The sequence below is a fragment of the Pan paniscus genome, chromosome 19 (genome assembly GCF_029289425.2).
Source record: "Pan paniscus chromosome 19, NHGRI_mPanPan1-v2.0_pri, whole genome shotgun sequence".
NCBI classification, from domain to species: Eukaryota; Metazoa; Chordata; class Mammalia; order Primates; family Hominidae; genus Pan; species Pan paniscus.
The window spans coordinates 19231442-19252893 of NC_073268.2; the positions used below are offsets into that span (position 1 = coordinate 19231442).

Consider the following 21452-nt stretch of genomic DNA (forward strand, 5'->3'; position numbering starts at 1 on the left):
CTACCAGTCAATTTGTTTGCATACAAGAAGATATCACTTTGGAGATTCTAAGTGTATACGAGGAAATGAGGTCAAAGACCAAATATATATATTTCACTATATCACACTTCAAACTTTTGTTTACTGTTTCCCTTCTCCTACTCTATTATAAACCTTTGAGGGTGGGGACTGTGAGTTATTTATCTTTATATTCCCAGTGTCAAGAGTGTTTAGCTATAATGGGAATGAATCTCAAAGTTTCTTGAATAAATGACAAGAAGAATCATAGTTGCATGAACTAAATTCATTATTCTCAGTCCTTGAGGTAAATGAATATATTGATATCATGTCTGCTTACTCTTTTTTTGCGAGAGAGAGAAAGAGGAGGGAGGGAGAGAAGGAAGGAAAAAAGGAAGGAAGGCGAAAAGAGAGAAAGACAGAAAAGAGAGAGAAAAAGAGAGAGAAAGAAGGAAGGGGAGGGAAGGAAGGAAAGGGAGGGAGAGGAAGAAAAGAAAGAAGAAGGAAGGAAAGAAAGAAAGAAGAAAAGGAGGGAGGAAGGAGGGAGGGAGGGAAGGATGGAAGAAAGGGAAAGAAGGAGGGAGGAAGGGACATGAAGAGAATAAAGAAAGAAAGAAGAAAAGAAAAGACGAAAAGAAAAGGGAGGGCTCTGCGGGCGGCGGCGGCGCGGGGAGCCGGTTGCAGGCCGAGATGCTGCAGATGGACCTGATCGACGCGACGGGGGACACTCCCGGGGCCGAGGACGACGAGGAGGACGAGGAGGAGCGCGCGGCCCGGCGGCCGGGAGCGGGGCCGCCCAAGGCCGAGTCCGGCCAGGAGCCGGCGTCCCGCGGCCAGGGCCAGAGCCAAGGCCAGAGCCAGGGCCCGGGCAGCGGGGACACGTACCGGCCCAAGCGGCCCACCACGCTCAACCTCTTTCCGCAGGTGCAGTTGTCTCAGGACACACTGAATAATAATTCTCTGGGCAAAAAGTACAGTTGGCAGGATCGGGTGTCTCGATCATCCTCACCCCTGAAGACAGGGGAGCAGACACCACCGCATGAACACATTTGCCTGAGCGATGAGCTGCCCCCCCAGAGCAGCCCCGCCCCCACCACAGATCGAGGGACCTCCACCAACAGCCCACGCTGCTGGTAGATGAGCACGCGCAGCTGGAGCTGGTGAGCCTGCGGCCGTGCTTCGGAGACTACGGTGACGAGAGTGACTCGGCCATCGTCTACGACAACTGTGCCTCCGTCTCCTCGCCCTATGAGTCAGCCATCGGAGAGGAATATGAGGAGGCCTCCCGGCCCCAGCCTCCTGCCTGCCTCTCCAAGGACTCCACGCCTGACGAACCCGACGTCCATTTCTCCAAGAAGTTTCTGAACATCTTCATGAGTGGCCGCTCCCGCTCCTCCAGTGCCGAGTCCTTCGGGCTGTTCTCCTGCATCATCAACGGGGAGGAGCAGGAGCAGACCCACCGGACCATATTCAGGTTTGTGCCTCGACACGAAGACGAACTTGAGCTGGAAGTGGATGACCCTCTGCTAGTGGAGCTCCAGGCTGAAGACTACTGGTACGAGGCCTACAACATGCGCACTGGTGCCCGGGGCATCTTTACTGCCTATTACGCCATCGAGGTCACCAAGGAGCCCGAACGCATGGCAGCCCTGGCTAAAAACAGTGACTGGGTGGACCAGTTCCGGGGGAAGTTCCTGGGCTCAGTCCAGGTTCCCTATCACAAGGGCAATGTCGTCCTCTCTGCCGCTATGCAAAAGATTGCCACCACCCGCCGGCTAACCGTGCACTTTAACCCGCCCTCCAGCTGTGTCCTGGAGATCAGCGTGCGGGGTGTGAAGATAGGTGTCAAGGCCGATGACTCCCAGGAGGCCAAGGGGAATAAATGTAGCCACTTTTTCCAGTTAAAAAACATCTCTTTCCGCGGATATCATCCAAAGAACAACAAGTACTTTGGGTTCATCACCAAGCACCTCGCCGTCCACCGGTTTGCCTGCCACGTCTTTGTGTCTGAAGACTCCACCAAAGCCTTGGCAGAGTCCGTGGGGAGAGCATTCCAGCAGTTTCACAAGCAGTTTGTGGAGTACACCTGCCCCACAGAAGATATCTACCTGGAGTAGCCGCGCAGCCCCGCCCTCTGCGTCCCCCGGCCCTCAGGCCAGTGCCAGGACAGCTGGCTGCTGACAGGATGTGGCACTGCTTGAGGAGGGGCACCTGCCACCGCCAGGGGATGAGGAAGTGGGGGCCGCTGGCTCAGGGTAGGGGAGGGTGGGGCAATGGGGAGAGGCAAATGCAGTTTATTGTAATATATGGGATTAGATTCATCTATGGAGGGCAGAGTGGGCTGCCTGGGGATTGGGAGGGACAGGGCTTGGGGAGCAGGTCTCTGGCAGAGAAGGATGTCCGTTCCAGGAGCACACGGCCCTGCCCCATCCTGGGCCATACCTCCTCTGCCAGGGCTCGGGTGCTCTGGCTCCTGCCTTGATGAAGCCCATGTCCTGCCTTGATGAAGCCTGTGCCACCTGCAAGTGCCCGCCCTGCCCCTGTCCCAACACCCACCGAAGAGCCCTGAGCTCAGGCTGAGCCCAGCCACCTCCCAAGGACTTTCCAGTGAGGAAATGGCAACACGTGGAAGTGAAGTCCCTGTTCTCAGCTCTGTCATCTGCGGGGCTTCTGGGTGGCTCCTGCCACCGACCTCACTGGCATGCTAGCCTGTGGCAGGCCTAGGACCTCAGCGGGGAGGAGGAGCTGCCGCAAGGCCCTATCCCAGCAGGAGAGGGAGGCTTCCTGACTGACACAGGCTAGCCCCATCTTGGTCCTGTCACCCTGGCCCCAACTATTAAAGTGCCATTTCCTGTCAAAAAAAAAGAAAAGAAAAGAAAAGAAAAGGGAGGTGGGGAGGGAGGCAGGAAGGAAGGAAGAGAGGGAGGGAGGGAAGGGAGGAAGAAAGGGAAAGAAGGAGGGAGGGAGGGAAATAGAAAGAAAGAAGGAAAGAGAAATAAAATAAAAATTAAAAAACCATAAGGTTAAAGCAAACCCTTTTTCTTCATACAGATTAAAACACATGACTTCAAATTACAGCTTTGCTTCTTAATAGCTTGGTGATGTAGGACAAGTTATGTAACCTCTCTGTGCCTCAGTTTCCTCATTTATAAAATAGGGCAATAATAATATCTAGCCCATAAGGCATTGTGAGGATTAAATGTGAAATGCTGATCACAAATACCTAGCAGCCCAATAGATACTCACTGTAATAATTATTATTTTTATAATTTCTGCAAAAGTATGGTGATGATTCTTGGGTTAACCTAAAGGCAGGTTTTCTTTTATTTCTTCCTGTTTCTTTTTTTTTCCTTGTTGACTTTAAAGAATTAAAAAGAAAATCGATTCCAGCATTTTGGAATAAAAATGTGCATCAAAAAGAATTTATTCATTTTATTGGCATACAAATAAAATGTCATTTGTTTATTCAATAAACGTTTATTAAATGTCTAGTAAATTTCAGACGTAATGCCAGGCACAGGGATGACAATGACAATAAGATGTGGTCTCTGCCCTCAGGGAGCTGATAGTCCAGGAGACTGATAAGTAGACAGGTGATTACATGCAATGTAACAAAGGCTATGATGTCATACAAGAAGACAAGTGGGAGTATGTGATGGGAGTATGGTTTTGACCAGTTCCTCCTCTTAGATTTATCCCTTTTTCTTTGGCTATAAAGCAAAAGAATTGGTCCTATTTTTTTTCTTAACTTTGCAAATTAAATCATAAATTTTAATAACTTTATAAAGATAAAAGGCAAGCGGTCAGATTCAGTGGCTCACACCTATAATCCCAACACTTTGGGAGGCCGAGGCAGGTGGATATCCTGAGGTCAGGAGTTCGAGACCAGCCTGGCCAACATCGCGAAACCCTGTCTCTACTAAAAATACAAAAATTAGCTAGGTGTGGTGGCAGGCACCTGTAATCCCAGCTACTCAGGAGGCTGAGGCAGGAGAATCGCTTGAACCTGGGAGGTGGAGTTTGCAGTGAGACGAGATGTCGCCATTGCTCTCCAGCCTGGGCTACAGAGCAAGACTCTGTCTCAAAACAAAACAAAACAAGAAGATGAGCAACTTGAATTATGGAGGACACTAGAAATAGTGTTTCCTACAGAATCAGGGCTTCCTACCAACATAGTCACTTCTAGGGTTTTTGACCTGAAAAGTTCTGTGGCATCTTTTTTCTTTGCTATCCACTTTTTTTTCCCTATTTTTTTCCCCTCTTTCTCTCCTCTACTTTATCTCCTAGAGATCTAGGTAGTTCCCAAAGGAATAATGCTTTACGGAGTCTAATGTTGATTTATTAGGTAAAAACAGAAAATGATTTTTTTTTACCCACAAGTTCCAACCAAAAAATGAATGTAAACTTCTTATGCAGTTTCACACATTGAAAATGCAGGTTATTTTAATTCCACTGCATTTTTCAGAATTCTCCATCACAATCCTCTGACAACTGTTGAAGATCCGTATCTCTTTAAATTACTGGCATTAAAATATCTGTAAGTACTATAGTACTCTTGGGAGTCATGAGATGATTTATACTCTTTTTAAATTTTTCATCAAAGATTAAGTATTTTGCATTTAGGCTAAAATGTCATAATTTAAATTTTAACTGAGTTATTGAAAAACATTATTGGCAAAGGAAAGGATGTGTAATGGTAAAGATAGCCAGCAGGGGAAAGAGAACAGTGTTGAAGAACCCATATAGATTTGGAACATGTAGACACATGGAGGAATATTACTTAACCAAGAAAGCACAGGGGAAAAGGTGTTCATTATTCTAAAAAGGAATAAAAGAGTAAATAATCAAGATGGGTGAATGCAATATGAAAATGAGAAGTAAGATAATGGTAAAAAAACAAAAACAAAAACAAAAAAACAGTATAAGACCTACTCTTGAATATCATTAATTTGATGATGCAAATCAACTTTAATTTCTTTAATAAGAGCTCTCTGGAATTTTGCGGCAAATAAACTGTTGAACTGGCTTGTTTTATAGGGAAGCCAAAATTGAAGTAATCACATGTCCTTGAATTATCTTTTTAAGTACAGAATTTTTTATTGGGGTTCATATCATGACTGTTTCGGCTTTCTTCTTCAGAGACGTGGGAACAACGCAAGTCCCACTTACAACACTTAAGAACATTCTCATGATGACCGTTGAACTGGAAAAACTGTAAGTTATTTTTTTCTTAGACTTATTTTCACCTCGTTGCGTTTTTAGGTTTGTTTTATTATTTTCTTAAGTCAGGTTTATTGAGATATAATTTTCATATACTAACATTCACCCTTTTTAAGTGTACAATTTGATGAGTTTTGACAAATGTATAGTTACATAACCACCACCACATTCCCAGTATAAAGCATTTCTGTCGCCTCAAAAAGGTCCCTCGTGTCCCTTTGTAGTCAATCACCTCCTCCCACCGTCACCCTGTTAGCTACTAATCTGATTTCCTATAGTTTTGCCTTTTCCAGAATATCTTATAAATGAAATCATATAGCATGTAGCCTCTTGTATTTGACTTCTTTCACTTAGCATAATTTTTTCTTTTTTGAGATGGAGTCTCACTGTTGCCCAGGCTGCAGTGCAGCGGCATGACCTAGACTCACTGCAACCTCCACCTCCCAGGTTCAAGTGATTCTCCTGCCTCAGCCTCCTGAGTAGCTGGGATTACAGGCACATGCCACCACGCCTGGCTAATTTTTGTATTTTTAGTAGAGACGAGGTTTCACCATGTTGGCCAGGCTGGTTTCGAAGTCCTGACCTCAAGTGATCCGCCTGCCTTGGCTTCCCAAAGTGCTAGGATTACAGGTGTGAGCCACCTCACCTGGCCTCACTTACATATTATTTTTTGAAATTATGCTGCCATCCATGTTGCTGCACCCATCACTACAGCTGGCCCTCCATATCTGCAGGTTCCTCATCCATGGATTCAACTAAACATGGATGGAGAATACTTGAAAAAAATGAAATATATAAAATGACTGTAAGACAATAAAAACAGTAGAAAATTTAAAATACAGTATAATTATTTACATACCATTTACACTGTATTAGGTATTTAAAGCATACCTGAGGCTATATACAAACATTATGTCATTTCATAGAAAAGACTTCAGCATCTGTGGACTTTGGTGTCGGCAGGGGGTCCTGGAGCCAATCCCCTGCAGACGCCGAGGGACAACTGTTCACTCCTTTTTATTGCTCAGTAGTATTCCAGTTGTGTGGAAACCCCATCTCTACTAAAAATACACAAATTAGCCAGGTGTGGTGGCACACGCCTGTAATCTCAGCTACTCAGGAGGCTGAGGCACGAGAAGTGCTTGAAGCTGGGAGGTGGAGGTTGCAGAGTCTCCTTTACACTTGCTGTCCTCCCTCCACTGCCGCCTGACACACTCCTCCCCAGCAGTGGCCTCTTCATAGGCAAATTTGAGGAGCACCTTTCAGTTCTTGTCCTGCTTGACTTGGCCCTGATGTTTGAAATTCTTGATGAATCTTTCTTCCGGAAACGCACTCTTTCTATGCTTCCAGGAAATCTTTTTCTTGGTTCTCCAGACAACTTCTTAGACTCCTTGACCAATTCCTTCTTGTTGCCAACAATGGAAACAAACCAGCCCTACCTAAGCAAAGCACATTAAAACTCACTAGAAAGATACAGGGGAGGGGGCGCCCACTAAACCTCTAAAGAGACAGGAGGTAGGGAGCTGTAGGACCAGGTTTGGGAACCTGCAAGAATCAAGACCAGAGCCCCTGAAATAGCAAGAAGCTGGAAGCACAGGAACTGTCAGAGCCGGATGGCTGTCACTGCAGTCAGCGCCTCTGATTGTTTGTTTTTGAGATGGAGTCTCGCTCTGTTGCCCAGGCTGGAGTGCAGTGGCATGATCTCGGCTCACTGCAACCTCCACCTCCCGGGTTCAAGCAATTCTCCTGCCTCAGCCTCCCGAGTAACTGGGACTACAGGAGCCTGCCACCATGCCCGACTAGTTCTTTATATTTTTAATAGAGATGGGGTTTCAACATGTTCGTCTCAAACTCCTGACCCCAGGCGATCCACTTGCCTCGGCCTCCCAAAGTGCTGGGATTACAGGCGTGAGCCACCATGCCTGGCCAGTTTTTGTATATTTAGTAGAGACTGGTTTTGCCATGTTGGCCAGGTTGGTCTCAAACTCCTGACCTCAAGTGATCCATCCACCTCCGCCTCCCAAAGTGCTGGGATTACAGGCATGAACCACTGTGCCCAGCCACCTCTGATAGTTTTCATCGTCCTCGGGCCACTGGCTCCCAAATCACGGTTCCAGACAAAAGCTTACAAGTAGTCCAGCTTTGGCCAGGCTCAGTGTGATGGTTAATACTGAGTGTCAACTTGATTGGATTGAAGGATACAAAGTATTGATCTTGGGTGTGTCCGTGAGGGTGTTCCCAAAGGAGATTAACCTTTGAGTCAGCGGGCTGAGAAAGGCAGACCCACCCTTAATCTGGGTGGGCACAAGCTAATCAGCTGCCAGCAAGGCTAGAATATAAGCAGGCAGAAAAATGTGAGAGACTGGCTTAGCCTCCCAGCCAACATCTTTCTCCCGTGCTGGATGCTTCCTACCCTCCAACATCGGACTCCAAGTTCTTCAGTTTTGGAACTCAGACTGGCTCTCCTTGCTCCTCAGCCTGCAGACGGCCTATTGTGGGACCTTGTGATCCTGTGAGTTAATACTTAATAAACTCCTGTATGTATTCCATTAATTCTGTCCCTCTAGAGAACCCTGACTAATACGCTCGGTGACACACCTGTAATCCCAGTACTTTGGGAGGCTCAGGCAGGAGGATGGCTTGAGCCCCAGAGTCGTCTTCTTCTCCTTCTCCTTGTCCTTCTCTTGCCTTCCCCTTTCTCCTCTTCCTCTTCCTTCTCTTTCTCTTCCTCTTCCTCCTCTTCCTCTCCTTCCTCTTCCTCTTCTTCCTCTTGTTTGTTTGAGAAAGGTTCTCCCTCTGTTGCCAAGGCTGGATTGTAGTGGCACAATTGTGACTCACTGCTTCTCAGCCTCCTGAGAGCCCAGGAGTTTGAGGCTGCAGTGAGCTATGATCACACTACCACACTCCTGCCTGGGTGACAGAGCAAGACCCTGTCTCAAAAAACAAACAAAAAACTCTGGTATGATAGAGGTGAATTGTCTGTTTTATCCTGATAATTCTGCTTACTTTAGTCCCGTGGTTCTCAACTGGGCCAATTTTGCTCCCCAAGTGACATTTGGCAATATCTGGGCAGAGGTCAAGGACGCTGCTTAACATCTTTTTTTTTTTTTTTTTTTTTTTGAGACACAGTTTTGCTCTTGTTGCCCAGGCTGGAGTGAAATGGCACACTCTCGCCTCACTGCAACCTCTGTCTGCCGGGTTCAAGCGATTCTCCTGCCTCAGCCTCCCGAGTAGCTGGGATTATGGGCATGCACCATCACGCCTGGCTAATTTTGTATTTTTAGTAGAGATGGGGTTTCTCCATGTTGGTCAGGCTGGTCTCAAACTCCCAACCTTAGGTGATCAGCCCGCCTCAGCCTCCCAAAGTGCTGGGATTACAGGTGTGAGCCACCTCACCCGGCCTGCTTAATGTCTTAAAACACACAGGACAGTTCCCCCATAAAAAAATGATGACCAGCCGAAAATATCAACAGTATCAAGGTGAAGAAATTGCCATAAAGGCTTGGTAAACAGGGATGGTATGACAACACTATTGATAGGCCACATTAAAATACTTAGGGCCATATCCATTATCCCTGTTTTTATGATTTCTTCTTTGTCCCCATGCAGTTTCAGGGGCAAAATAAGGGAGTAAGTCAAAGGTGGTTCCAAATAGACTTCTGGGAATCTTAGGGTGTAATATGGCCCTCATGGAGGCCCTTGCTGAGCTTAGGGCCTGATTCTGGAATCCTAGCATTGCCAAGAGAGGCAGGCTGGCAGGTGAGAAGACAAATAATGGGAGAGCCCACATATGTTGGAATTCATTTGATGGTATCTAAGCTGGGGTGATTGTCCCCACTAGCATTACATGACTATGGATCCAGTTATTTGGAGAAATCCATTTCCTCCACAGGGAATATATACTACATTAGAACCAAAGATGGAATCCTTAGTAAATGGAATCATTTGGCAAAATTCAGTTGTCTGAAATTTTTGCATAAAATTCTCTTTTTTATTTTCATTGAGCCAAATAAATAAAGTATCAGGTATTTACTAGGGTCACCATTCTTTGATTCATTGATTTTTTTTTCAGACAGGATCTTGCTCTGTCACCCACGTTGGAGTGCAGTGGCATAATCTCAGTTCACCGCAACCTCCACTTCCTGGGCTTAAGTGATTCTCCCGCCTCAGCCTCCCAAGTAGCTGGAAATACAGGCGTGTGCCACCATGCCCAGCTAATTTTTGTATTTTTTGTAGAGATGGGTTTTCATCATATTTCCCAGGCTGGGTTTTTTTTTTTTTTCAAATGTCTTAGGGTTTTCGCTTTATTATTTCCTTGATATCCACAGCAGAAATTCAGAGGTATAACTTCAACATTAACAGGTGAAAAGTTCTACAATGACTTGTTGCACTCCATCACATTAGAATAATTGAACTATAATTTCCATACAACACAAGAAAACTACAGTATTTAGTGACAACTGAAAGATACCTGATAAATAAATATATCAACTTACTACTCATGAAAAGAATGGAGCTGGTTATTTCAGCTATAAAAGGGCAAAGCAAAAAGACCATTTTCTAGCCATTTGAAAGTTACTCAAAAAATTGATACAATGGAATGGAAAGGAAAACAAAAAAGATTGTAAGCAACTTTAACAATGTTCTTGCATTCTACTGATACACAAACCTCTAGGGTTTCAGTTGACACAATCAAGTTCAACTTGTACTGACAGAAAATATTAAAAACCTTCCTATTGAGTTTTTAATATCAAACAGGGAGGTTAGTAAATTGTTTTCTGATTCTTCTACAAAAAAAAAAAAGTCTAGAAGAGGGACAGGGAATGTAGTGTGCACCACTTATTATTATTCTAAGTAATAATTTTTACTTACGAGGTCAACACGAGTGCAAAGGGCTTAGTGATGCATCTTATTCTTTACTTTTGGACAGTAACACCCTCAGATGGTATTTTTATTGGTTTGTTTTATATCCCCCTTTTCCATTTGCCCTTCTGTTTTGAAGTGCTTTTTCTTAAAACTTAAGTTCTTTGCCTCCATTTTCTTATAAACCCGATTTCCTCTTTAGTGCAACTCTACCATTTGAAAGGAACCTTTCTATTGTAATTTACAAGCTGTGAATAACCGCTATGTAATTCTTTCCAAGGAAAAATAAACTGAGAGATGATTTGAACCAACAGAGGTAGGGGAAGATTAGAAGGGGGATGCAAGTGGCCATAGATCTTAGAGGCGGCCAGCAGAGGGCGCTGCTCCAAGGTGAAGGTCGCACCCTGAGAGGCCATCCTTTTTTGTAGGACCAGACTGGGGTGTAAGGACAGTGCCTCATCCTCACAACGACAGACCCGTGTTCTGGGTGTGGATTTGCTTCCCTTACCTGCGGGACTTCTGCTAGCACTGCCGTTCCTAGACTTAGACCATGCTAGAATGAGTCCAGGAACCGAGGAGAGGAGATGGGAGTGGCTCTTCCCACTGTGGCCCCTAATAATTCACATGAAGAATTTTTGCTTTCCTTGCCAGGGACCTGGGACTCAGTGGGTCCAGAGGTCCTAGTGCCAAAGGAAGAAATGTGTAGATCAGGAAATACTATTATGGTTTTATTCAACTGGAAGCCGAGGCTGGCCATTTATTGTATTTATTTATTTATTTATTTATCTATTTATTTATTTATTTATTTATTTTGAGACAGAATCTCACTCTTGTTTCCCAGGCTCCCAGGCTCAAGAGATCCTCCTACCTTAGCCTCCTGAGTAGCTGGTACTACAGTCGCATGCCACCTTGCCCAGCTAATTTTTATTTCTTTTTTTTTTTTGAGACGCAGTCTCATTTTGTTGCCCAGGCTAGAGTGCAGTGGCGCGGTCTTGGCTCACTGCAACCTCCACCTCCTGGGTTGAAGCGATTCTCCTGTCTCAGCCTCCGGAGTAGCTGGGATTACAGGCATGTGCCACCGCGCCTGGCAATTTTTTTTTTTTAGTAGAGGCGGGGTTTCACCATGTTGGCCAGGCTGGTCTCAACTCCTGACCTTGTGATCCGCCTGCCTCAGCCTCCCAAAGCGCTGGGATTGCAGACATAAGCCACCGCGCCTGTTTTTTTTGTTTTGTTTTGTTTTGTTTTCTGACAGAATCTCTGTCACCCAGGCTGGAGTGCAGTGGTGCGATCTCAGCTCACTGCAACCTCTGCCTCCTGGGTTCAAGCGATTCTCCTGCCTTAGCCTCCCAAGTAGCTGGGATTATAGGCGCACGCCACTATGCCCAGCTAATTTTTGTATTTTTAGTAGAGGTGGGGTTTCACCATGTTGGCCAGGCTGGTCTCAAACTCCTGACTTCAGGTGATCCACCCACCTCGGCCTCCCAAAGTGCTGGGATTATAGGTGTGAGCCATCAAGCCCAGCCCTGCCCAGCTAATTTTCACACTATGGGCAAGTATGCTGCCCAAGAGTGCTCTGGAACTCCTGGGCTCAAGTGATCTTCCTTCCTCGGCCTCCCAATGTGCTTGGATTACAAGCATGAGCCACCTTGCCCAGCCGAAGCTGGCCATTTAAAGTTCCTCATGCTGCTGAATCAATAAGGATGGAAGGCGGCTACTATTAAGGGCTAAGTGTTTGTATCCTCCCCAAATTCTTTTTTTTTTTTTGAGATGGAGTTTTGCTCTTGTTGCCCAGGCTAGAGTGCAGTGGCGCGATCTCTGCTCACTGCAACCTCCACCTCCCAGGTTCAAGTGATTCTCCTGCCTCAGCCTCCTGAGTTAGCTGGGATTACAGGCATACGCCACCACACCCGGCTAATTTTGTATTTTTAGTAGAGATGGGGTTTCTCCATGTTGGTCAGGCTGGTCTCAAACTCCCGACCTCAGGTGATCTGCTGACCTCAGCCTCCCAAAGTGCTGGGATTACAGGCATGAGCCACCGTGCCCGGCCCCCAAATTGTTTTTTTTGTTGTTTGTTTGTTTGTTTGTTTGTTTGAGACGGAGTCTCGCTCTGTCACCCAGGCTGGAGTGCAGTGGCATGATCTTGGCTCACTGCAAGCTCTGCTTCCCGGGTTCACGCCATTCTCCTGCCTCAGCCTCCCAAGTAGCTGGGACTACAGGCGCCCTCCACCACGCCTGGCTAATTTTTTGTATTTTTAGTGGACACAGGGTTTCACTGTGTTAGCCACGATGGTCTCGATCTCCTGACCTCGTGATCTGCCCGCCTCAGCCTCCCAAAGTGCTGGGATTACAGGCGTGAGCCACCGCGCCCGGCCTCGGCCCCCAAATTCTTATGTTGAAGCCCTCACCTCCATGTGATGGTATTAGAAGGTGGGGCCTTTGGGACGTAATTAGGCTTACAGTGCCCCACGATGGGATGAGTGTCTTAAAAGAAAAGACCAGGTGGTCTGCCTAGTGACTCACCCCTGAAATCTCAGCACTTTGGGAGGCCAAGGTGGGTGGATCACTTGAGATCAGGTGTTTGAGACCAGCCTGGGCAATATGGTGAAAAGCCATCTCTACTAAAAATACAAAAATTAGCTGGGCGTGGTGGCGCATGTCTGTAATCCCAGCTACTTGGGAGGCTGAGGTGGGAGAATCGCTTGAACCCAGGAGGTGGAGGTTGCAGTGAGCCCAGATAATGTCATTGCACTCCAGCCTCCAGCCTGGACAGAGAGAGCATCTGAGAGTCTCTGTCTCAAAACAAAAAGAAAAAAAAAAAAGAAGAGACCAGAGAGCCTTTCTTCTCTTTGTCCACCAAGTGAAGATATGGCAAGAAGGCAGCCATCTGCAAGCCAGGAAAAGAGCCCTTGCCAGCACCCAATTGTGCTATCACCCTGATATGGGACTTCCCAGCCTCCAGAACTGTGAGAAATCAATGTCTGTTGTTTAAGCCACCCAGTATGTAATAGCAGCCTGAGCTAACTAAAACCATCACCGAACTAGCCTCTTTACCTATGATTAGCAAGAGGAAAATGGCTCTGTTACTTAGTAGAGGAAGGAGGCTATGTCTGAAAGCCAAAAATTCACTGGGGACACATCTTAGCAGGCTCTTGACCCTAAGACCTGGTTAATGGAAAAGTAGAGCAACCCAATAAAAACAAGACCACCAAGAAGTCAGGTCTTATGGAATAAAGTATTGAGTGTCCCTATGAGGCACAGAACCCTTCGAAAGGGGATTGGAAGAAGTGGTGAAAGAAGGCGGCTATGATTATCAACTTAGACTTCATCGCCATTTGTAGAAGGAAGCTTCTACCAGCTATGTTTTATGTTAATTGGCTCTTTTCTCTTCTTTTTTCTTTCAACCTTATATTAAGAGCACTGGCAGAAGCTAGCGGTTTTGGTATCCTGTAATTATTAGTTGTATAACCTTGGCCAAGTAACTCAACCTTTCTGTGCCTCAGTTACTCATCTGTAAAACAGGGTAATAAGTCTCAACCTCGTACTTATGTTGTTATAAAGATTTAACACTAGGCTGGGCATGGTGGCCCACACCTGTAATCCCAGCACTTTGGGAGGCCGAGGAGGGTGGATCACCTGAGGTCAGGAGTTCAAGACCAGACTGGCCAACATGGCAAAACCCTGTCTCTACTAAAAATACAAAAAATTAGCTGGGTGTGGTGGTACGTGATTGTAATCCCAGTTACTCGGGAGGCTGAGGCAGGAGAATTGCTTGAACTAAACCTGGGAGGCGGAGGTTGCAGTGAGCCGAGATCATGCCACTGCACTCTAGCCCAGGCAACAGAGTTAGACTCTGTCTCAAAAAAAAAAAAAAATAAAAACACTTTGAACAAAAAAGAAAAAAATAATAAAATTAAAAAAAGATTTAACAATTGGGCCAGGCATGGTGGCTCATGCCTCTAATACCAGCACTTTGGGAGCCTGAAGAGGGAGGATTACTTGAACCCAGGAGTTCCAGACCAGCCTGGACAACAAAGCAAGACTTTGTTTCTACTTAAAAAAAAAAAAAAAAAAACACCAAAGTCAGGTGTGGTGGTACACACCTGTGATCCCAGCTACTTGGGAGGCTGAGATGGGAGGATCCCTTGAGCCTTGGAGGTTGAGGCTGCAATGAGCCATGATCATACCACTGCACTCCAGCCTAGGCAACAGAGTGAGGCCCATGTCAAAAAAAAAAAAAAAAATTATCCCCAACATTTAGCAGCTTAAAACAAAAAACATTTATTATATCACACTTTCTGTGGGTCAGGAATCTGGGAGGGACTTAGCTGGGTGGTTCTGCTCAGTTCTCTTGGGATGTTTCAGTCAAGCAGTGGCCTGGGGCTGCACTCTTATCTGAAGACTCAATTGGGAGAAAATATGCATTCAAGGTCACTCACTGGTTGTTGGCAGGCTGTAGTTCCTCACTGAATATTGGTTGAAGACTTCATTGGCTTACTACCTGGACTTCTCCATAGACTGCCTGAATGTCCTCCCCACATAGCTAGAGTGAATGAACTAAAAGAGAGAGAGAACACACACAGCCCAGATAAGAGTTCAGTCTTTCTAAGTCATTATACAAAAAGATTCTTTTTTTTTTTTTTTGAGATGGAGTCTCGCTCTGTCGCCAGGCTGGAGTGCAGCGGCACGATCCCAGCTCACTGCAACCTCTGCCTCCCGGGTTCAAGTGATTCTCCTGCCTCAGCCTCCCAAGTAGCTGGGATTACAGGCGTGTGCCACTATGCCCAGCTAATTTCTGTACTTTTAATAGAGATGGGGTTTCACCATGTTGGCCAGGATGGTCTTGATCTCTTGACCTTGTGATCTGCCCACCTTGGCCTCCCAAAGTGCTGGGATTACAGGCGTGAGCCACCGCGCCTGGCCGAAAAAGATTCTTGCACACACGTTTATAGTAGCACTATTCACAATTGTAAAAATGTGGAACCAGCCCAAATGCCCATCAATCAATGAGTGGCTAAAGAAACTGTGGTATAGATATACAGTGGAATACTACTCAGTCATAAAAAGGAATGAATTAATGGCATTTGCAGCAACCTGGATGGGATTGGAGACTATTATTCTTGTTTTTTTTTTTTTTTTTTTTTTTTGAGATAGAGTCTCACTCAGTCACCCAGGCTGGAGTGCAGTTGCGCAATCTTGGCTCACTGCAAGCTCTGCCTCCTGGGTTCACACCATTCTCCTGCCTCAGCCTCCCAAGTAGCTGAGACTACAGGTGCCTGCCACCATGCCCGGCTAATTTTTTTTTTTTTTGTATTTTTAGTAGAGACCGGGTTTCACCATGTTAGCCAGGATGGTCTCGATCTCCTGACCTCGTGATCCACCCGCCTCAGCCTCCCAAAGTGCTGGGATTACAGGCGTGAGCCACCGCACCCGGCCTTTTTTTTTTTTTTTTTTACTAACCAGGGGTTTAATATAAATACAACCAGCATAGAAAGACCCAAAACTATACAGAAACCAAAACCAGAATGCCATGTGGTGGAGGCAAAGGGCAGAATTTCTGACCCCTTTGGCTCAGCTGCCCTTCCCCACAAATAAAAACCAACAAACAGGACAAATCAGGACAATAAAGAAGATTCATGCTAAGCTGTGGCAGAGGGGGGAAGGTATGATCGGGTGGGGGTGGGACAAGGAATGGCCATGGAAGATAACTGGGTCAGGTTGGACCCTGGGCTGGGAGGGGGAGGGCAAGGCCCCTCACCACAACTTAAGCCAAACCTAAGCTGCCCCCAGGTGCCATAGGTCCCTGTCCCAGCAGGGAGGCTGATGGGCCTGGGCCCATGCCCCTCCCCACCTTTGGGGGTCAGATAGTGGCCACCCAGGTCTGCTGGGTTGGGGCCTGACACAGGCTCTGCATGCGCATTCGGGCTGCCTGTGGAGAGAGAATGGAGTCACTGTGTAACCATGCTACCTGCCTCAGCCCCAGCAGACCACAGGAGGTTGGCCCCAGATTCACTGAGTGCCTGCAGCAGCCGTACAGACACAGCATCCTTGGCCACCTCATGCCCATCCCGGCCATCTAGGATCAGCACAACCCAGATGAGGCCGCTGAAGGGCACCGGATGCCCAGGAATCACCACCTGGTACCAGAAGCGGTGCCAGCCAGCAGGTCCTATGCCCAAACACTTGGTGAGGAACACAGGGCTGCCCAGCTTCATTCGTTGGCACAGCAACTGCAGGGTAGCCCGAGCCCCTTGGGACCCTAACTTGTCCCTTGCCAAGGCCAACTGGCTGCCCTCTGGCTGTGGGGACCGCAAGGAGGGACCCACAAGTTGCTGGCGAAGTTGCTGCTTCAGTTCTGGCTTGAGCCACTCCACAGCCACCTGCTCTCCACAGAGGTGTGACTGCCCTTCCTCCAGGGCCTTTTTGGCCATGGCAGCGGTCCAGTGCGAGCTGAATTTGAGCAGAGCGATCTGCCCGGGCGCCGGTCCGGGGCTGGGCAGCAGCCGCGCCTCCTGCAGGCCGGGACCCAGCGGCTGCAGCGCGGGCTGCAGCGCGAGCAGCAGCGCGGTGCGGGTCAGATTCGGCGGCAGGCAGGCAACGCTCAGCTCACACTTCCCGGTGCTGCGGCACACGAGCAGCGGGCAGGACGGCCGCAGCGGGTGGTTGTGCAGCGGGCGATGGCGGCCTGCGCGCCGCGCCGCGAGCTGCAGCGGGCATATGCGAAGCCGCGGTTCAGGCCGCTGAAGGTCATCATCAGGCGGAACTCGTAGAGGCGGCCCACGCGCCGGAACAGCGGCATAAGCTGGTGCTCGTACACTTCCTGAGGCAGCCGCCCGATGAACACCTCTGACCCAGACGGCGGCGGCGGCGGCGGGCTGCCCACCCAGCCTGGGGGTGGCCCGTCATACTTCCTCTGCCCGTTCACCTGCACCAGGCGATGCCTGTCTCCCTGACCCACGCCTCCAGCGCCGCCTTGTTCTCTGGCTTCACCCTCTCACACCACAGCTCACAATCCCGCTTGGACTGCATGGCTCTCTATTCTCTTTTTTTTTTTTTTTGAGACGTAGTTTCACTCTTGTTCTCCAGGCTGGAGTGCAATGGCGGGATCTCGGCTCACCGCAACCTCCGCCTCCCGGGTTCAAGCGATTCTCCTGCCTCAGCCTCCCAAGTAGCTGGGATTACAGGCACGCGCCACCATGCCTGGCTAATTTTGTATTTTTAGTAGAGACGGGGTTTCTCCCTGTTGGTCAGGCTGGTCGCAAACTCCCGACCTCAGGTGATCCACCCACCTCGGCCTCGCATAGTGCTGGGATTACAGGCATGAGCCACCGTGCCCCGTCTATGGAGTAACTCAGGAATGGAAAACCAAACATCGTACGTTCTCACTCATAAATGGGAGCTAAGCTAGGAGGATGCAAAGGCATAAGAATGACACAGTGGACTTTGGGGAATCAGGGGGAAAGGATGGGAAGGGGGTGAGGGATAAAAGACTATTAATTGGGTGCAGTCTATATTGCTTGGGTGATGGGTGCACAAAAATTTCACAAATCACCACTAAAGAACTTACTCATGTAACCAAACACCAGCTGTTCCCCAATATCCTATGGAAATAAAAATGTTTTTTTAAAAAAAGAGTTCGGTCTTTCTGTAACCTAATCTTGGAAGTGTATATTACTTCTTCCATAGGCTATCAGTCTCCCAGACCAACCCTGCTACAGGGTAGGGGAGACTACATGGGATGTGAATACCAGAAAGTGGGGGCCATTGGGGACTGGCTATTTGGAGGATGGTTACTACAAACTATATTTGTAATTTTTTTTTCTTGAGATGGAGTCTTGCTCTGTTGCCCAGGCTGGAGTGCAATGGCACGATCTCAGCTCGCTGCAACATCCACCTCCTGCGTTCAAGTGATTCTCCTGCCTCAGCCTCCCGAGTAGCTGGGATTACAGGCACGCACCACCACACCCAGCTAATTTTTTGTATTTTTAGTAGAGACGGGGTTTCTCCATGTTGGTCAGGCTGGTCTCAAACTCCTGACCTCAGGTGATCTGCCCGCCTCGGCCTCCCAGAGTGCTGGGATTACAGGCCCGAGCCATGGTGCCTGGCTATATTTGTAATATTTTAACCACTAAAAAAAAAAAAAAAAAAAAGAAGAAGAAGAAGAAAAAGAAACAAGTATGGGAAAATATTAAGATCTGATAAAACTGGGTTATACTTATGCAGGTATTCATTACATTATTCTCCATAACTTTTTAAATGTTTAATAATAAAAGTAAAAATATTTTCCCCTTAAAAATGTGCAGAGCATACCTCAAATAATGTTGACAAAGAATCCTAAAGACAATTATTATTATTATTATTTTCTGAGACAGGTTCTTGCTCTGTTGCCCAGGCTGGAGTGCAGTGGTGCCACCTGAGCTCACTGTAAACTCCGTCTCCCGAGTTTAAGCAATTCTCCTGTCTCAGCCTCCTGAGCAGCTGGGACTACAGGTGAGCACCATCATGCCTGGTTAATTTTTATATTTTCAGTAGAGACGGGGTTTCATCATATTGCACAGGCTGGTCTTGAACTCCTGGCCTCAAGTGATCCACCCACCTTGGCCTCCCAAAGTGCTAGCATTACAGGCATGAGCCACTGCACCGGGCCTCTCAAACTCCTGACCTCAGGTGATCCACCTGCCTTGGCCTCCCAAAGTCCTGGCATTACAGGCGTGAGCCACTGCGCCCGGCCGATCTTCCTTCCTTTCTCCCTTCCCCTCTTCTTCTTCTTCTTCTTTTTTAATTAATAGAGATGGGATTTTGCCATGTTGCTTAGGCTGGTTTCAAACTCCTGGGCTCAAGCTATCTGCTCGCTTCAGCTTCCCAAAGTCCTGGGATTAAGGGCGTGAGCCACTGCGCCTGGCCCCAGTAAGGATTTAAAAGCTCAGGAATTATTAGTCAGCTTCCTTTTTTGTTCATCCTGTTGTTTGTTCATTTCAGTCTATTCCCTTTTTATAATTTCCTTCTTCATAAGGACTATTTCTCCTTGTACTTTTGTGAGAATTCCCGTAACTTGTAATCCCAGCTACTTGGGAGGCTGAGGCAGGAGAATCACTTGAACCGGGAGGCGGAGGTTGCGGTGAGCCGAGATCAAGCCATTGCACTCCAGCCTGGGCAACAAGAGCAAAACTCGGTCTCGGAAAAAAAAAAAAAAAAGAAAAGAAAAGAAAAAAGAAAGGAAGGAAGATCCTCATTGGACAGAGCAAAAAGCAGAATTGATGGCACTGAAAATGAAATCAGCGGCTGATGTACAAGTTCCAGAATGTCTCCTAGAGTAACAAGGAAATCCAGGTGTGGTAGTTTATGCCTGTCATCCCAGCACTTTGTGAGGCCAAGGAGGTTAGTTAGCTTGAGCCCAGGAGTTGGAGACCAGCCTGGCCAACATGGTGAAACCCCATCTCTACAGAAAATATAAAAGTTAGCTGGGTTTGGTGGTGGGTACCTGTAGTCCCAGCTACTCTGGAGGCGAAGGAGGGAGGATCACCTGAGTCCCGGGAGGTCAAGGCCACAGTGAGCCTTGATAGAGTTTTGCCACTGCACTCCAGCCTAAGCAACAGTGAGACCCTGTCTCAATAAACAAACAAACAAACAAATAAATAATTGTAGAGCTAGAAGATAAAATGGGGCCCGGTGCAGTGGCTCACGCCTGTAATCCCAGAACTTTGGGAGGCTGAGGTGGGCAGATTACTTGGCCCAGGAGTTTGAGACCAGTCTGCCCAACATGGTGAAACCCCGTCTCTACTAAAAATACAAAAATTAGCCAGGCATGGTGGTGTGTGCCTATAATCCCAGCTACTTGAGAGGCTGAGACAGGAGAATTGATTGAACCCAGGAGGTGGAGGTTGCAGTGAGCTGAGATCACACCACTGCACTCCAGCCTGGGTGACAAAGCCAGACTCTGTCTCAAAAAAAAAAAAAAAAAAAAGGCCGAGCAGAGTGGCTCACACCTGTAATCCCAGCACTTTGAGAGGCTGAGCCGGGCAGATCACCTGAGGTCGGGAGTTTGAGACCAGCCTGACCAACATGGAGAAACCCCGTCTCTGCCAAAAATACAGTATTAGCAGGTCGTGGTGGCACATGCCTGTAATCCCAGCTACCTGGGAGGCTGAGGCAGGAGAATCGCTTGAACCTGGGAGGTGGAGGTTGCAGTGAGCCCAGATTGTGCCACTGCACTCCAGACTGGGCAACAAGAGTGAGACTCTGTCTCAAAAAAAAAAAAAAAAGAGAGAGAGAGACAGCGTTTCACCAGGTTGGCCAGGCTGGTCTTGGACTCCTGACCTCAAGTGATCTGCCCGCCTCAGCCTCCCAAAGTGCTGGGATTACTGGTGTGGGCCACTGCATCTGGCTCCCACCATCTCTATTAAAATAAGATAAAATAAACATAAAATAATGAACCGACAAAATAATAATACAATTCATTGTAAGTAAAATGCTATCCTGAGTTCTGTGAGTCATTCTGGATAATTCAAATTCTCTAGAATTACCACCTCAGCTGACTTTTTTTTTTTTTTTTTTTTTTTTTTTTTGTAGAGACCAGGCTGGTTTTGAATTCTTGAGCTCAAGTGATCTGCTTCCCTCAGTCTCCCAAAGTGCTGGAATTACATGTGTGAGCCACCGAGCCTGGCCTACAAATTCTTTATTATACAACACACAGTAGATGCTCAATAAATATTTGCTAAGCAGAAACATACACTCAAAATACCAGAAATTATCAAGGAAGTTGCCAGTTGGTCTCTTGGGTTCTTCCTCCCGACAGGTATACACACCTATTGTAAAGATGAACACATTAGGCTGTGAGAAACCAATACTGTTAAACATTCCAATCAGGTGACAAACTCCCTGGGCTCTGGTTTATATTACCAAGCACCCTGATGATAACTTGGCTTCCTGTGTGGCTTGTTTATAGAAAAAGAATGCTACCCAGGCTGACGTGAGTTGCATTTCTGAGTTGATTTCTCATTGTAAATTAATAAACTGGCATTCTGGCTACATAGATCAGTCTCTTTGAACTCTTTGTACCTTCCACCATTAGTGTGATTTCTAAGGCTGCAAGCCAGACACTGCCCAAGACCCAGCACTGGACTCTGGTGAGTTCTTCCAGCTGTTGCCACCCCAGGAGCCTCTGGGAGCCCCTGGGAACCATCCAGCTTGCTCTCTGTCTCTACATTTCATGGTGTGGGTTTCAGGGCATTCACAACATTCCTGCAACAGAAGAGTTTTGGGAACACCCCCAGCAGGATGTGGGTGATTTGAATGTATGTCAGAGATGTGGTTGTATGTCAGAGATGTGGTTGTATGTCAGAGATGTGGTTGTAACTGAGAAATCTTAAGCCTAG

At 47.2% G+C, this 21452-nt stretch overlaps 1 protein-coding gene and 1 pseudogene across 1 annotated transcript; one reads left to right on the forward strand and one right to left on the reverse strand.

The window, feature by feature from the left end:
• Positions 1 to 321: 321 nt before the first annotated feature.
• On the forward strand, positions 322 to 2241 carry LOC117976690 (C-Jun-amino-terminal kinase-interacting protein 1-like; the record flags this gene model as incomplete). Its single annotated transcript, XM_055101452.3, is given in 2 exon segments — positions 322 to 1124; positions 1127 to 2241. Coding segments are annotated over 2 exon segments (1791 nt in total), but the record flags the coding sequence as incomplete, so codon positions are not given.
• A 6759-nt stretch (positions 2242 to 9000) lies between these two features.
• LOC129394425 (dead end protein homolog 1-like) lies at positions 9001 to 20529 on the reverse strand (annotated as a pseudogene).
• Between the last annotated feature and the right edge of the window lie 923 nt (positions 20530 to 21452).